This window comes from Micropterus salmoides, unplaced genomic scaffold (assembly GCF_014851395.1).
Source record: "Micropterus salmoides isolate LMB-PRFRI ecotype aquatic unplaced genomic scaffold, ASM1485139v1 Ms_hic_scaffold_7, whole genome shotgun sequence".
Lineage (NCBI taxonomy): Eukaryota > Metazoa > Chordata > Actinopteri > Centrarchiformes > Centrarchidae > Micropterus > Micropterus salmoides.
Genome location: NW_024044459.1, coordinates 11,748,236 through 11,766,793, shown reverse-complemented (window position 1 = coordinate 11,766,793; position 18,558 = coordinate 11,748,236). Strand labels below are relative to the sequence as shown.

The following is an 18,558-nucleotide window of genomic DNA, read 5'->3' as shown; positions in this document are numbered from 1 at the left end:
TTTGGTTTTTTTTTGTATAATAGTCTCTCAACTTTGACAAACAATCTATTCTGAAATGTCCCTGTAATGTGGTTTATGTTGGGCAAACTAAAAGAGGTGTAAAGGTCTACATGTTATGTTTTGCATACATAACCGCAAAATGCACAAAAGACATTTTGTACAGGCCAACCATGGCTCTGCAGTGGCAATAACGTTCTGGGGAATTGAAAAAGTATAACCCTCTCCAGGAGGTGGTGGCATAGTCAGCTCCACAGAGAGGAATATACTGGTCTTAACACAGTTGAGCCTTTTGGCCTAAATGGAAAACTGAATTTGTCATGTTTCCTCTATCTGATTACACTTGATGGCTGCAGTACTTGTGCTTTTGTACTTTGTGACTTTGAGAGAGAAATGTTCTTTTGTTTCTGGGGTGATTATAGTACACATGGTGTGATGCTTGGACATGGCTATGGCACTTCCCACTATTGGATCCATTATCATGTGTTGGCGTCTCTGATTGGGACACAGTGATGTCGAAATGTTGGTCTGTTTGCACTATTAAAGGCTGCAAATCAGTCAGTGTGCTCCAGTCTCTTTTTTTCCCCCTTGGAAGTGACCATTTTATTTTCAGTTTCAGCTCTGGAACAAAACATCACTTTAATTTCAGAGGGATGCACAGGGATGCATAACAGTTCTATGCAGTAATGTGTATTCTTACCCAGGGTTCATCTCAAGCCAAGCCTCCAGCTGGCTGGATTTGGGAGCATCCGTTCCCTGCAAAACTTTCCCAGTCTCAGTCTGAATCACTTTGACTGGCAGCTCACTCATTTGGCTGCTCTCATCCATTGGCTGGAGGACAAACAAACCACAAGGAGAACCATGTGTAAATAGACAGAAGTGAACTCATGTTGGTCCACTTTAGACAAATGTTAGTGTTTAGGGTTTTTTAACAGAACAAAATCCTTGCTTGGTTTTTAGAGCTCTTTCTCTGCAACCATCTGCCTGCTCCAGCCGAAAACAGCGCTATGACAGCGGTGAACTCACTATATAGCTTTGTAAAGCTGAGGCGAGCTGCGGATTTGGGTGACAATTCTTTGTAGATTCATCACTACAAGCTTTGACATTGTTTCCACATGACACACGTCATTTGATACATGATTATAAAAATGTTGATTATAGCCACTTTAAAACTGACAACATGTACACAATGATTTTAAATACCAAAATAGCAACAAAACCACAACAAAAAGAAAAATATAACAAAATAAAGCACTGCAGCTCACCTCTCCATCTGGTCCAATGGCGCTTGTGCCTTCGTCATCTCTATCCACCTTCTAGAAATCAAACACATAAACCCACTCAGCTGACACATCGTTGCAAATGTAGTTATAATGTATGTGACAGCATGGTGTGTTTAAGTATCGGTAACATACATCATCTCTCAGTAATGGTGGCTCTATAATGGTTTTGTTTGCCATAAATGGCATAGTTTCCTCCATTAAAAGGGGAAAGTCATTTTAGTCTATTCTCAGGATCATCATCACACGTGCTCAACTGAGGTGACACAACATGTGGTTAGAGAAAGGTGTCGTGAGAAGCTGCAGGTGTAAGATCTGACTGTAAGATCATTTTAAAGCATAAAATCAGAAAAGGCCATTGGTTTGTTGTCATTGACCACATTAACATTCTGGAAGACGCTTGAAATTAACAAAATAGTGAACCATGAGATTAAGGTGATTATAAGGCACAATTTACAGTTGAACTGTGGTCGGTGCTCCCAGGGAGGGTTGGATTGTATGTTCACCCAGCAACACTGATATACCTTGAGCACTAACCCCAATATAAAGTGTTTATCTGTATTTTGACCAAACATGTTTAGTAATTTACAAGCTTCAATAATAAAGAAACTAGATATGTGCGAGGCATTCAAAAAGATGTGCATCTCCTGTAGGAAATAACAGGTTTAAAGCTAAGCGCCACGGTAAAGAAGCCAGAAAGTACTGAGCGATGGACTAACATATTATTAGCTTTGCTCTTTCCATGTTTTTTTTTATTTTTCTGACTCAATAGTAAAACAAAAATAGAGAAAAAAAGCAATATAAAAACCTCTGAGTAAACCCTTGCTTTTCAGAAACTAGCAGAATCCAAATCTGGCATCCATGAGCATAAACAAACCCTATAGAATAACCGCCACTTGACCATTTCTCCTCCTACCTTCTTTTTTTTCTTCCTCCTCTTCTTCTCCTTTGCAGCTTGGGCCGCTTTGTGTTCGTACACCAGGGTGGTGAGGTTGGCCACGTATTCATCCGTCTGCTGCAGCAAGTAGGCCAGACGCTTGTCTTTCTTTTGGTCAATTAGTTTTCGGTATCCTTCCTCATCTTCCGCCTGAACAGGGGATGGTGATAGGAGGTTAATGGTGGAAGAGGACCAGAGCTTCTTAAGGATAACAATCGGCAAAATATTATCTACAGCCTGACAACTGATTCAAATCCAGTTGGTTTATGCTTTCTATGATTAGTGCTGCTCTGGTGTGCCAATGCATCAATCCAATATACCACATCAGTGTTGGTGCAAATACTGACCCATCGTCCAACTATACAAGTTAATACCAGTCACTGTCATCATGACATTTACTACAAAGCTTTAAAACTCCAAAACCTCTTATAGTCAGGTGTCTCGAATCACAAACTCTGACTGTGAAAGAACCAAAAGTCCTGTACACTGTTTCCTGTTTTGGTTCTCAGACCTTTATCGGGTCAAATTGACATGAACATGTTTTGGTCATAACATTGGCCTTACACATAATAATTGAAACCATCCACACAGACAGAGAGAGAGAGAGAGAGAGAGAGAGAGAGAGAGAGAGAGAGAGAGAGAGAGAGAGAGAGAGTTGGGCTTGGTATCAGCCAATGCCTTTAGTCACTACTGGGAGAGAAGAAATAGGATTGGTACATCCCTATTTAGATGCATTCAGTATATTGGTCAGTACAGGTCATCAGTACACCAGAGGAAAAAAAAAACCTTAAAAAGTAAGCATGTGATATAAGCAGAGCTTTGGTACTGTAATGTATATACACAATGTTTGTCAAAGTTTGCTGCGTGTCTTTCACCTGGTCACTGGTCAATATTTATTTCTGAAAGGTGCACTATCACATATATTTTGATTCTCAGGTCCTTACCATAAGTCTCCTCATCCTCTCCTTCTCGATTCTCTCAGTCTCCTTCTTCTGTTCCCGCTCTGTGTTGGTGTGCCAGGTGGCGACAGCTCTGGTGAGTTTCTGCATTTTACCGGACACTGAGCGGTGATACTCTTTGAAGTCTTTAGCATGCTGAAGGATACTGTTGAGATATTCCTGAAAAAACAAGCCACAAAACATATTGAAAAATAAATACTATTTTGACAACAGGGCACAGTAAACGCTGTTTTGACACACTCAGCCTTCTTTGTCGGTTTTGTATTGCATTTGCATTTCAACATGCAGAGATTGTTTGATGCTGCTGCTGCTTGCATGCCTTTAGCTTTCTGACATGAAATTTTGTTTTGAATGTGGTTGTCAAGAACTGTTGTTTTAATGTTTTCTCTTCTTCAACTTAACTTTTTCATTTGCAGCTTGCAGAAAACATTTGGTGTAAGTATTACATTTATTCATTTAGCTGACACTTTTTATGCTAACCAACTTACAATTGCTATACATGTCAGAGGTCGCACGCCTCTGGAGCAACTAGAGGTTAAGTGTCTTGCTCAGGGACACAATGGTACGTGGGTCACAGTGGGGAATTGAACCCGGGTCTCTCAGACCAAAGGCATGTGTCTTATCCATTGCGCCATCACCAGAAGTTTTCTTTAAACATACGCTCAAAGTAAGTGATTCACAACTGTATTTTGTATCAACATCACAGTTACTATGAAAGCACTTGTTTCCAGACCATTCATGGGACATTGAGAGAACAACACATATTGGAAAACAGCTGCTGTTGATATGTTGAATTCCTCTGATCCCTTCCTAAGACAACACCTATTCTAAACACTCTAGCGTGAATCACCTGATGTTTCTGTCTGCGCTTCTTCTCCTGCTCGAGCTTCTGCTGTTTTTCCAGCTTCTCGGTCATGCGTGCCTCCCGCAGCGTTTGCCGCTTGCTGCGTCTGTAAGCCTTCGAGTTGAGAGCCGTCTCCAGCGTCGTGTCTCGCCTCATACACGCCACCACGTCCTGTCTAAGCTAGAGTAATAGGTTACACGTCAAAACATCAATTTCTGGGTGGTATCAATACTCTCAAAACTGTACATGTTAACAGTAAATTTTGAACAGAAAACATACTGAAAATAAAACATAAAGCTGAAGTTTATGAGGCATCATTTCATTTTTAATAGTCTGAATTAAAACAACTACTTGGAAGTTATTTTCTTCAAAACTGTAATGCACTGAGAAGATATCACAAATCTGGAAGTGCTCTAAGGCAAAAAATAAATGTGATCCAACTGAAATGAAAAGCTTGTTTTGTAATTATGCATGAAGTTATTTTTATCGTAGAATTTATTATATATGTATTAAATATTTAAATACACACAGCTGATATTGGAGAGACTAACGGCAACAACAACTGCTCTTGTTTCAACACTAAACTGTCACTTCACGATTACAGAAAGTGTAAACTGCATTATTACACAGCACAAAAAATCTGATCTGAATCTTTCAACCCCTTTGGATCCTGAGAAACTTAAAATAGTTCATAAAGAGTAAAACCAGGGCAGAAAGCTAACACCTGCTGTGTGGACAGAATAAGCATGAGTCGATGAGGAAATCAGCAATGGATCCTGAAGCTGTGTCAGTGATTGAACTCCCACTCCAACTGTGAGGCATTCTGCGTAATTCTGGGTAAATTAATATTCTGTGCAATCACACTGAACAAGAGACATGGCAACTGCTGCGTACCTGCCGCTGGAAGTTGAGTAGACGCAGTGCCTTGAGCTCCACTGTGGCTTTAGTCCTCAGGTCAGGGGGCAACGAGCCTGGCAAACTTTCCAGTTCCTGGATTCGATGTGCAATCCGAGCTTGCAATCTGAGTAAAATTACGAAGATGGAAGTCAAACTATGACAAACTGGTCTAAAAAAGGTCTTTTGACCCTGGAAAGACCACACAATAAATGCACACATTCCTGCCTTTATTGAATCGGACAGTACAGAGGCAGATAGGGAAAAGGGGAGAGAGGAGTATGATATTAGATTAGAGTGCAAGTACTGAGACAACGATATGCAACAAACACAATTATTAGATTATTATTATTATAGTGTCGCTGACTGGTTAATTGACTCATGGCACGTGTTTGAGCAGTGGTCTGACAGAATCAGGAGTATTAGGATATGATATACGCATATGAATTAGAGGTAAAGAGATAGGGTTTCCTCCCCAAATATCAATATCAGTATCTACCTCCATTTCCAGTCCATCAGTCAGGCTATAATCTAAATCATTGATTATTAGAAAAACAAATCTGCAATACACTGGTATAATCTTTTGTATCAATTACCGTGCAGTACAAAACTTTACAGAATTTATGAGATTTCAGAACAATTCACTGTATTAAAGGAGAAATCCTGCTGTACTGTATTTGATACACAACCAGTTCACGAGGGCTATTTCTAGTACTGGTTCTGTTCCTACAGTCACCTATTCAGCTTTATAAACAACAGGTGAAGTCACACATTATGCGTGCGACTCTAAGTACTATTATTTTATAGTATCCTAATGTCGCTTACCTAACCCAACAGCAACACTGCATGATGCATTGGTTATATAACTGTCAGGGTGACTCAGATGTTTATCAACAACTACTTATAATGTAGCACCCATAGTTTGTTCAGATGGCCTCATTGGACAGATAAACTAGAGATAAAGTAGAGGTCAACTCTCTCTGGTCTGTGAGCATTTCTTGAACAATGCAGCTTGTCAAAGGTGATGTGATAGCACAAAGACGAGATCATCAAAACAACAACCTTGAACCTGTATGCAGAAAAACAAGCCTTAGGGCCCCGGCAAGATTAAGGCCTGCGAACCTTCATCATATCTCCTTCAGCCGTCTCTGTTTTTCATGATACAGCCTATGAAACAGTGAGTTGTGATTGTGTATGCACAGCACCTTCACCAAAGACCAGGGAGGCTACAACACAAAATGGTTCTTCACCATTAAGAAATGTACTTCACTCTGGAAATGTACTGGCATGTCAGATTCTCTATAAAAGTCAAACATCAGTCTGACTGGGTAGGACTGGACAGGACGTACCAACTATGAGCTGTCAAGTTCATGAAAAATCTTATTATCTTTATACAATTACATTCATTAAAAAACCTTTAAAATAAACATTTAAGACAAAAATTTGACCTTTGAAGTAACCCATCAGTGATTTATTGTCAGCGTCAGAGCTAAGATACAATTATGAGCCTAGTAAAAATCAAGTAACGTGTGATTAAAGGCTAATACACAGCTAGAAATACAATGGCTGCCAATTAATGGTAATTAATGGTTCTTGCTGAAGAAATATAATAACAATGTGACATAATGGGTCTCTGAAGAAATAATTTAATGACTGGCTTAATAAGAATAAAGAATTGCTCATATGTGCAGAAAGTGTTTCTGTGCTGTAAACAAATGATAAAACTATATACCTGTACTCTCTCTCTTGCAGGATCCCCACAGGGTCCAAGCCCTGTGGCTTCTGGATTGGCGTGACGCGGTTCTGTTTCTGCTGCATCTGGAGCATGGGGGACACCTGCTGCCCGGGAGCTTGAGGGGCCACTGAACTGCCTGGCATGGGCCCAGCTGGCACAGCCGAGGGCTGAGGTGGTGCAGGGGACGGGCGTCCACTTGAAACAGGGGTGAGGTGCTTCTGAGGGTTGGCTTGATTTTCACCACTCTGACCTGGAGACGAAAGACCTGGACTGTTATTGGGTCATGTCTCAGTAGGGCAGGTTGCTACAAAGATTATCAAAATCTCACAATAATCATGAGTTATTATGATATTGATAAACTACAAAAAACGAAAGAGGAAGCACTACTTGGATCTGATACCAATGAAACACAAAGCAGGTGCTTCTGAGTATAACTGCTTCTTTGAAGAACAAAATTCTAAAACAGTCTGGGTTTTGATCCTGATGAAGACCGGTGTGTTGGCAGCATATGTTGGTCTTGTTTTTAATCTTGAAGTCATGATAATGAAGGCTTTTTAACTTTTGTACTTTAACAAAGCAAAGTGCCTTGAGTTTTGTGCATTTGACTAAAAATCTCTACAGCCAACATTTCAGCTGAACACCATGTTCAGCTCCCAAGTCTATCAGGGGACATGGACACATCTGTAGACAAATTAACTTTGTTCACCTACACACTAAGCAGTTAGTCCTACATATAAACCACATTCAGTGAAACAAGTATGAGTACTATTTTTTTTTTTATATTTACAGTGCACCAGTCACCTAAACATAACAATACGGGCCTTTCCCCTCCCATGTTTGGCTCCATGAGGGCTTTAACTGTTTCCCGGTCAATCCTACAAGTGGCGTTGCTGGTTGTGTAACGCTGGCTGTAATTTCACGAGATACAGCTATGTATTTCATAGATATATATGTCACAAATATGAAACTGTTGTCTGACTGGAATAAATATTATACTACAAATCTGTTGCATTAAGAACTCTTATGGTGTGAAATCAAAAATACAAAAGAAATTGTGCAGTTTTTTCCTCTTCCCGGTGATCGGCGCATCTGTGTAATGTAAGTTTAATGTGCGTTAGCATGTCGGATGTTTCCATTCACATAACGTTACCCTACAACAGTGGCGCACAGACACGGTCCTCGTCTCATACACAACTGCCTGTCCATTGTTGTTGTAACATTCACTGACCAGTAACCTGCAGCGGGTCTTCCAGCGCCACTGCTTCATTACCGCTCGCCATAGTGTGACTGACTCACACACCGATTCAATAGTAGTGCTAACCTCAGCACCACTGCCCCTCTATGCCCCAACTTGTCCATATCTCTGGCCTTCTGAACTTTAGACACTTGCCCATTTCGAGTCAGCGTCCAGCCCGAATGTTTAGAAACTATAATATTTATTAAAAAAACAAAAATTTTATTCAAAAGCTTGGAAATCAAAGAACACATTTTAATTGCACCAAGAGAAAATATAACTGGAAAGAACTGCTTCAGTGGACAAGTCACAAACTGGAGACTTTCTAGACTTGCAGACTCCGATGTCTCATCATACTGGGAATTGATTTCACTCAAACCATAATATTTTGCACAAATATATAATTGTTCACAAAATCACTGTGGTTGTTTCCCTGTATTCTATGTCTACCGGTTAGGATTTGTGTCTTGATCATTAACAGGGTGGTGATGGCGCATAGATAAGATGCTTGCCTTTGGTGTGGGAGACCTGGGTTCCCACTGTGAGACATCCACCAAGCACCTGAGCAAGACACTTAACCCCTAGTTGCTCCAGAAACATGCGACCTCTGACATGTATAGCAATTGGATAAAAGCTTCAGCTAAATGAATAAATGTAACAGCAACTAGCTTCTCACTTGTTTCTGGCCAGCAGAAAATGCTGCATCTTCAAAGCCAAAGCTTTAACACTGTATTCAACCTTGGATTGCAGCTCCTTTCCACACTATCCCATGTCACTTCAAAGTCTCCTCTCAAAACAGAAACATCAAACAGCTGCTGTAGCCCTTTTCAGACTCAAACCCTTTTTCTTTCACTCACAAATTGGAGGAAGATGATGAAGTGGAATGAAAAGGTGTATAGAAAAACAAAACTATAGCACCTCACTGTGGCTTTAGTCCACACATACAGTTAACTGCAGCTCACTTACTTACCATCGGACCATGGCTTGGGTCCGGTGCTTTGATTGTGTGCTTGCATGGCTGGTGTAGGGCAGGGACTTGACTGGGGACCACCCATAGGTGCCATTGGCATACCTTTCAAAACAATAATATATTTTTTAATAATTAATCGCTTGTACTCTCAAATTGTAAGGCCAAATTCTCTGAGCCTGTTTTGTGAATTACACAGATAATGTGAGTCTGTGGGGGAAAATGGTATCTACGGTAAGTGTTCTTTATTTTATTGTTTATTTGTTGTAATACTTTTTTTTTCTTTTTAGGAGAAATGTGACATTTCTCAGTTTCCTTTCTCACATTCCTCAAAATTTTTTATATCATTGTTAACCGAATAAATGTTTTGGACGCACAACACATTTTAAGCTTTTTGAAATCCAAACTTTTGACTGTTTGTTTGACACAAACCAAAAACATCTCTTGACACCTGAAGACACCTGCTCTTACTGAAAATTATTTGCATTTGAGAAGCTTGAATTTATCAAGTCTCTAACTATGATTACACCTTAACTTTTAATGCAAGCTGACATACTGTTGCTGCCAGGCTACATCTACTGCCAGGTTACATTACATGTGTGGATGCTCTCTAGTGAAAATCTAGGCCACAATGAGATGCGAACCATCCATGTTTTTGAGGTGGCCTGGCTCACATTTCATGGAGTACACTGAGGTTGAATTCATTCACTTGCTCATATTGAAGCGGCCCACAGCATCACAATAAACCATTTGTATCATTGTACAACTGGATCTTCTTACCTGCAGGCCTGTTGTAAGGACTAGCACTAGGCGCCTGCTGCTGCTGCAGCGGTTGTTGTTGCTGCTGCTGCTGCTGCATTGTGGGTAAGCTCCTCTTGCCCTGAACAGCCAGTTGAAGGTTTTCAGGCAGAAGGCTGCCCACGGCCCAGGATCTTATAGGCCAGGATCTGAGCCCTGAGCTGCTGCAGCTGGACTGGACTGAAAGCAGAAGGGGCCCGGCCCTGCTGGCCCATGTTGGGCATGGCTCCCTGGGGTTCCATCGGCATCATAGGGCCTGATTGGGAGGGAGGCATGTGGGGCGGTGTGGGTCCCCCACCACCTCCACCTCCTGACATGGGACTGGAAGCGTGCTCATGGACACCCATGGGAGATGGGTGGGGGGACATGTATCCTACAGTATACAGGAAGATGTTTTAATGATTTTACATAGCTAAAATTTACATTTGTAGCCTTAAAGTCATGGTTCCCAACCTAGGGTTTGGAGGCTTAGAGCCCACCTAAGTGGTCATAAAATAAATCAAACATTTGTCTGATGCTATTTAGAAATAAAAGATGCCTTACTATGAACATAAATTAATAAAACAGTCATAATTCATTTAAATGAATTTTGCCAACTCACAAAGCCCCCTACTGTTAGTTTTAAAAATAGATAGGATACCTTGGCTGTGCTGGTCCATAGGACTTTGTGGAGGCCCCATGCCACTATGCAGAGATCTCATTCCCACACCTTTCATGTGACCAAAGTGCATCGCATCTGCCATAGTCTTGTCATTCATTCCCTCCATGGTCTGAAATTAGAAAAAATAATTAAGATTAATTCATTGTATGCAACATACTTCCCCCCAAACTGTAATTTCTAATGGAACCCTGAACTCAATGCCTACAAAATTAAAGACAGTGAATCAAATTGTCAATCACTTAAACATTCCACATATTAAATATCAATATTGATGATACTCAAGGCAATATTTCTCAGGTGCTACGTGCCAAAATTTTCAAAAGACTCCAGCTCCACTCCAGCATAGATAAATATCTCAAAAGATGTAAAAAAAAAATATATAAAAAGTATAGCCCAACTGAAATTTTTTGTCATCAATGCATTATATAAATACATAGATCTTAATAGAAATGTAATAAAGACATGTATCTTTTGTTTCCAGAGACACTTTCTTAAATATATTCTGATATTTCTGTACTGGAATTTGTTGTTACTTATCGGGCAACATATGCACAGCAATATATCTGCAATAAAACAATATGGGTGATATATATAGGAAACTTTTCACAGTCGTTCAGTCACTCGTATCTGTTCTCACTTTTAACATCACATTTTAGTACAACTTTCGCTCTGTTAAAATCAAATCAAAACTTTCTCTGATCATCAACCATGCAAGGCAAGTTACATAATAGGCACCACACAGTCCTCACTATCAGATCTCTACACCAAGGCAGAAAGACGTAGAACAACTCTCATCACACAACGGCCCCTCCATATCTCATTTCAACATCCCCCACCAGGCTCCCATTATAAAACGACTCTGGCCAGGTCAGTTCATCCATACCAACTGCCATTAATATGATCACACACCATGAAGGAATTATCACTAATTGCACAAATACACTTTACAGCAAGTTTTTAATTCTATGTGTAAATACGGAATATGTACTTTTTCTTTTAACACCATGTGTATATTCTTGCTAAAGGTACATATTTTCTTCTGTATTATTATGTGTACCTGTGTGAGCCACATGAAAGACAACTTTCCAGTTTTGCGACACACATTAGTGTTTTTGTTCCAATTCTGATAGATATAAAATAACTACTGCACACAGTCCTTGTAGTAACAGCAGTAGGTACACTATACCTTGTGCATAGGATACATGCTATCCTGAGAGTAATCACTTTGTCCCTGGCCCTGCATGCCGTGAGGTGCGTTTGGTGTTCCAGGTCCAGGACTGGCTCCCATCATACTGTGAACAGAGCCTGGTGAGGGGTCCGGTCCAGGACTGGGGCCCAAAATGGGTCCTGGGGATAGACCTGCCCCCGGGGAAGGGCCAGGATGGGACATACCACCTGATGTGTCCGATGGGGTGGACATCTACCGAATTGCAGGAAAGGACACCAGACAGCTTCAGAAAAAAAATGAGATAAAGATAAAGAAAGGAGGGACAGGATTGTAATACTATGTTAACAATACACAGAAACGTCCTACACCACCATACAATTGTATGCATTTTAATATTTTAACTGTTTATATTTTCTGCTCTTTTCTTGTTTGTGCTGCATTTCCTGTATGAAAGATGTTAATTAACCCTTATTATTTAGAAAAAAACAGGCTGTTAAATGACCATTGGGCTGAATCAACTCCTCTGTGTTTCCAATTACACTGTAGTTTCATTGGACAGGATTATATTGTATAGGTCTTTCTATATCTGTGGCACTTCAGAGTACATTTTTATTTTAAGGACTATACAGAAAAAGATGTCTGCTTGGGGTGGCATTTGTGTAAAAATTAAGGTGGCCTGTAAGAATTCTGTTTTGTAATATGTGCTGTTTGTCTACTTTGTAAACAAAGTCCCTTTACTATTTATTATTTATTTATTCTAGCATTTTAAGATAACTTAAATCAGAGGGTGGTCTGGTGACCTAGTGTTTACAACATGTGCCAATATACATCAACTGATTGAATTCCAGTATTCTCTCTACTGTCCAGTGTCAATGAAGGTAAAAACCCTAACAGAATAATCAATTCATATCTGCAGAGTATGCAATTCACCAAATTATCAACCAGCAAAAAGAAAAATATATATTGAATACTGGAAAGAAACAACCAAAGCACAAAGTAAATCACAATGTTATCTGACCCTAAAAAGAGAATTCACACTGGCAAATTACCTAAGCACAATAAAATGAACACAGCCTGGCCATAGAAAAAGGTCGCCACAGAGGAGAGACTCTGCTCCCAGTGTGACAGAGGACAGGTAGAGACAGAGCTGAACTTTCTAACCTCATGCCCTAAATATAAAATTATTTTTATTTTTTAAACACAAACTTTATCAATTTTATTTTATTTATGTGATGAACCATATGAATTTAATTCACAAACCACACACGCTTACTATTTTATTTATTTTATTCTACTTAATATTACTTTTTATGTTTTATTTTTACACACACAAATACACTTTTACTGTTTTATTTAGTTTATTTTTAATATATATTTTATTATTTTTTAACACACAAACACACACTTTTTATTTGCTTTATTTAATGAACTGTATAAAATGAATCGTTCTTTTGTAATTTATTTGTAGCTTTGGCAATACGGTTGTTGTTTTACATTCATGCCAATAAAGCTAGACTGAATTGAATTATGTACATCCTAAGACCTGACAAATGTTTAAATTAATTTTCCTGTTTAAAAAAAAAAGTAAATTCACCAACTTTCAAGCCTCATTATAAACCAAGAAAAGCCATGAGTAACAACAGCAACACGTACATTAAATCAACCATAATACATGCATTACCCACATAGAGAGCTGCAATGAGTATGTGAACTGCAAACTTTAAAAAACAAACGCCTGTTTCTGTGGTTATCACCGGTGACTGCCAGTGCCAACCATGGACATCTTTACGTACACTTTACTAACAGACTGACCACTTTCTTTGTCAAACTAGACACTGTCAGTCTATTAGTTTCTGCTGTCAAACCTCAGACCAATAGCTCAGGATATCAGTTGATCATGTTGATAACACCTACAATTTAAAGACGTTTTTTTTGTTTTGCTGTAAGCATACCACTATAACTCATCTCTGATATTCTACACTAAGACTCTCAGTACCTTTTCATTACTACTACTATCGATGCTGTCAACTCATTTTTAGCTAAGGTAAGTTAACATGTTAACGTTTGGGAAAACAGGCCGTATCTATAGCGTCTAAATAAATCAATTACCAATAAGATAAAGGACATAAACAGCGCGATACAGATTATATAACAAGGCTAGCGTCCCCGTTGTTCCGTTGTTTCCTGACAATCTCTGTACAGTTACAGTAACGTTAGCTCGGTCACCATCACTCTGTAGAACTAACGTTAACTCTGATTGGATCATGGCTTCCCCAAAACTGGTGGCCATCACGGATGTGCATGCAAAAATCAAAGTTTAACGTTAGATGAAAGTCAAGGTCCTGACATGACCTCGGCGACATTTTTAGAGATGAAAATAAACTTTGGTATTAAATCTAGAAGTACGCCGTTTCCCAGGGCAAACAATTAGGACGCTTCTAGGCTGCTTGCATCGCTCGGCCGTTGGGGAACTGCGCTAACAGCTAGCTGACGTTAGCTAGCACAGCAACTAGCCTGCTAGCTAGTCCGGATGGCGCTGGCTCTGCTTACAGAATATCCAGCTAGCGAATTGAGTCCGTGTCAGAAAGTTTGGACAGTCAGCTGTACACTGAATAGTTACTTGTCAATGTGTATCAAAAATGAAGCGCCGTATGTCAATTTACCTTTCGGCTGAACTGTAACTGCACACAACTACGTGAAATTATTATGTTTCTTCAAAATATGACTGCTGTCTTCAAGTTCACTCCCCCTCGGTGTTGTTTTCCTGACATATTAAAGTTTTTCTTGTGTTGCCATTGCTGATTTGTCAATGTCACCGGAAATCCCGCCTACCTCTACAGTGATTGGCTGGGTCATACATCAATCATTTTATTGTCTTTCATGGGCGTGTGTCTGCAAAGTAACCATTGCTTTAACTTTGTGGTTGAGTGACTGCGAACAAGACGATCCTCATGTAAAAGTTTACTACAAACTTGGAGATCGTGTTTATATTAGTTCAAATTATATTAAGTTATATTGTACAACTTGTATTTAATACTGACCAGTGTAAATGGGAAAGAGATTTTGATCTGCTATTAGTGCTAAACCCTCTTCCTGCTTTTAACAAAAAAATGCAAATTCATTCTTATTTATTTCGTTGCTTTTTCTATAGCTATAGCTTTTCAAGGTTAGTTACTGGTGGAATGTAACAAAGTACTATTAAGGTATTTTTACTTTATTCTTCTACATTTAAGGGAGAAATATTGTACTTTTTGCTCCACTAGATTAACAGCTGTAGTTACCAGTTACTTTACAGTTACATACAAATGAAATATGATGCATATAAACGCTATATTATTGAACGGTATATAAAGTAGCACCAATATTAACTCAATAATAAAATACTGATCAGGCTTTTCTGCTGCAAAATGCACCCTTTTCCTTTGGATATATTAAGTAAATGTTGCTGATAATGCCTCTGCAGTTTTACTTTTTTCTTTGCAGGAGTTTTACTTGTATTTTAGTATTGCTACTTTTAGGTGAATAAAATTTCTTCCACCTTTGTTGGTTAGACATATGGAACCATTAGGCTATGGAAAAAACACAATAATTATTTTTTAGTTTTAACAGTTCTTTCACAAAGGGATAAATACTGCACCTACAAGCAAATAAAGTCTACTTTATCAAATTTGAATAAAGGATTTACGTTAAATACTTAATTTTATAAATCAAACAATCAAATCAAAATATGACTGTTCCACAGACCGTTTTTGTATTTTTTTATATTAAGTAGTGTTGAAACAACAAAATACATAACAAATGTAATGTTTGTAGTGTTTGGACAATCTATTTCTCTAACTTTTAGTTTATCTAAGTTATTTAGATAAATATTAAGAGGGAAATCCAGAGGCTGAACTGTTCTAAAACGTCCATGTGCCCCCCCCCCCCGTTGCAGTCTGTAAAAAGAACACAAGGTGGCAGCAGTGACCAGCAGTTGCCTCAATACACTGGCCTCAGCAGCTCTGCGCGGTAACACAGAAGCACCTGGCAGATATAACTACAGACATCTGAGCTCTAAACAAACATCTCAAGCCCAAAGTGATTGAGTGCTAGCTCTCATTTACACTAACGCAGTAAGTCTGATGATAGCAATGTGGAGTTTCAAAGGCAAGCCATGCAAATAACGCAAAAGTTTAGTCAAGCTCCATTTGCATCCTTCTGACATCAGAAACTTTGTTTTGTTTTCATTATGGAGGGGAAAAAATTGTTTTTACTAGGGTATTTGTTTGTTTAAACACTACTGAGCAATTTTTTTCGTATCCTGTTTTTGTTTTTTACAGTACAGCTCATAATTTGTCTGCATTTACATCAAGTGTATCTTATCCAAATAAATGAAAAGAAATATTATAACTACAGCCTGTTTCAGGACTGAAATGTGTCAATGTTCAAAAATCTCTTGATCTAGCTCTTTTATTACATTCTCGTCCTTTTAGATTTTTAAAATAACACAAGGAAAAGATAAATCTTTTAAATGTCTTGTTGGCTCCATCTTACGCAGCAAAACTCCTCTGGTTGCTACTAAGAGAAGAAATACGTATCTGCTTGAGAAAATAATATTTGTGCAGTTCATCTTTAACAATTCATTCATCTATTTTCTATCTATCTATCTATCTATCTATCTATCTATCTATCTATCTATCTATCTATCTATCTATCTCTCTCTCTCAGTGGTGACATTTAGATTACCTTCTAAGAAATTCAAAGCACTCCAGCCTGACAGCCCATCATTTGAATACCTCACATATCAATAAACAAAGCTGCACTTTTAAACTTTGATCTTAACTTCCCCTCCTCAACAATTCTGCCCTTTCTTATATGTCTCCATAAAGGATGTGCACAGGGATCCTGAATGTAAATTCTACCCAAATAAACAAACCTCATTAAATTTGTGGTTAATTCACCAAGCCAGGAAAGGGCTTGGCCGCAGTCATTTGGCAGTGAAAGGACTAGTGGTTGTGGCTTCCATTCACCTTGAAACCCTCCGTAAAAGGCTCCGGTGAATCGCTGCCGTGACATTTTATTCAAAGCCTACAGGTTTTTAAATGGATGGGCTGAACAATGGAACAGTCATTTACAGATGCAAAGAAGGTCCCTTGAATTCGTCCTTCTTCCCATGTTTTCTTTGATAAATCCCCTTATGCTTTATGTGTCTCTAGAAAGGAAAAATAAATCAAATCTGACCTGAATCAATGTGTGTTTCAGTGTATGTAATAAATAATACTGTAACAAAATGACCATCTTTCTTTTGGGTCTTTTCTTTGTATTGTATTTATGTTATTTTACTTTTTAAATTCATAGTAAATCTTTAAAAGTTACTCATACCAACTTTGAAAATACTGGTTTATTATGCATCGTATCACTAGTAAGAACTGGACCACACTTTAGTTAGAGACTCTTTTCTCTCAGAGACTTTAAAGATAGTTGTTTAATACTTGTTATTAGTATGTGCGTGTGTGTGTGTGTGTGTGTGTGTGTGTGTGTGTGTGTGTGTGTGTGTACTACTTTGTGTGACTGACTGAATCTTAACTGACTCTCTAACCAAATTATTAGAATTTAGGCAGTAACGCGTAAGTCAGTTTGTTAATTTATAGAGCAATCATTCTGATTATTTGTTGGTTTCAGCATTGCTTTTGGAAAGATTCAGTTGCTTTCCTACATTCATGTCATTGTAAATGCACATGTTGGGTTTTCTGCTGTGTGAATATCACTTTGGCCAGCTTTGACCTGCAATGGACATTTATGGACTGAATGATGGATCAATTGATATATTAATTTCTGTGAAGTAAAAATTAATCAGTGGTTCCTGCATTTTATGTTTTATTTTATTTATTTATTTGACAGGAGCAGTACTGAGAAATAACAGTAATTGAGCTAGTTATTTTAAAAATGTTAAAAATAAAATAAAACAAAATGATCAAATTCATATACAACATAATGAAAGTGATAGACATACTACTGTAAGTAAAACCTGCCAAGAGATAAGTACCTGCATCTTTTTTGTACATATCCTGCTGTCTTTTATGAGTGAAACAGAGAAAATAGTCGTAGTGGATTTAAATGAACCATCCGTTACTTTAAACGCTAAAATTAATGTTTTCAAATTACCTAGAAACAACAGACAAAAAAGATTCCAGTGTGAAATTGTTGCATCATTTATGAAACAATGAAGCAAATTATTATTTATTAAATCATTGTTATTTCTTACCAGTGATGTTGTACTGCCTTTAGTAATAAGAGTTTGTCAACTAAGAGCAGCTCATATTGGAACACAGCTGTGTATTACTAATCTCCGTGTGTTACATGATACATGTATTGAATGATTTTTTTTAGTTTTTCATATTTAGGAGTTTTACAAAAGATGAATGGATTCTGTCTGTCTGTTTTTGTGTTTTTTTAGCCAAGCATAAGAAAAGAAACAGGCAGACACTTTTGCTTGTGCACATACATTGTGTTGATATCCAGGTGTGTGCAAACAAAGGGTGGGTTATAATTAGTTTTACATGAGCCACATTTGGCAGCAAGCTGTTTGTCTTTTCTGTGTGTTGTCTGAGTGTCCCATTTGCATAACCCATGCTTACATTGTGGTGCACTTATTTTATTTCTGAGTCAGATGATGGACTGGATACTTAAACAGAGAAAACAGCCAGCATCAGATAAAGAAACCATGTTTAGTAGCAAAAGTGCTTGTTACAGTTTACTTTAGGAATTATATTTTGTCAGTCCCAGTTTTTATTACGATAAGAAAAGCATACAATTTACAACTGATATTAGCAGCTGAAATAACTTTTTCTCTTTCTCTTCAATTGAATTTGTCTCCTTTTTCTGCTTTCTGTCTCCATCATTTCTTTTCTTTCCCTCCTTCTGTCATCTTGTACTTTCTTCTTTCAAGCAAGTTTTTCTCTAACTTTTTGCTCTCACTCTTTTAAAGGTCTAGTCACAGAGGAACATCAAAATTCATCCACACATCTTCACCAAATTACTTAAAGTTTGATAGCCAGTGAGCTAACCACTAACACTATATCCCTCGCTAGTGCTAGTCAGTCAG

At 38.3% G+C, this 18,558-nt stretch overlaps 1 protein-coding gene across 1 annotated transcript in view; it reads right to left on the bottom strand.

Annotated features, from left to right (window-relative positions):
- smarca2 (SWI/SNF related, matrix associated, actin dependent regulator of chromatin, subfamily a, member 2) overlaps positions 1 to 11,726 on the bottom strand; it is a 52,426-nt gene extending 40,700 nt beyond the window's left edge. The window contains 12 exon segments of the mRNA XM_038702541.1: positions 698 to 828; positions 1,263 to 1,313; positions 2,194 to 2,364; positions 3,159 to 3,332; positions 4,024 to 4,197; positions 4,912 to 5,038; positions 6,644 to 6,896; positions 8,851 to 8,952; positions 9,628 to 9,757; positions 9,759 to 10,018; positions 10,286 to 10,415; positions 11,493 to 11,726. Of these exon segments, the coding sequence (XP_038558469.1) occupies positions 698 to 828; positions 1,263 to 1,313; positions 2,194 to 2,364; positions 3,159 to 3,332; positions 4,024 to 4,197; positions 4,912 to 5,038; positions 6,644 to 6,896; positions 8,851 to 8,952; positions 9,628 to 9,757; positions 9,759 to 10,018; positions 10,286 to 10,415; positions 11,493 to 11,726 (1,937 nt within the window).
- Positions 11,727 to 18,558: the final 6,832 nt, after the last annotated feature.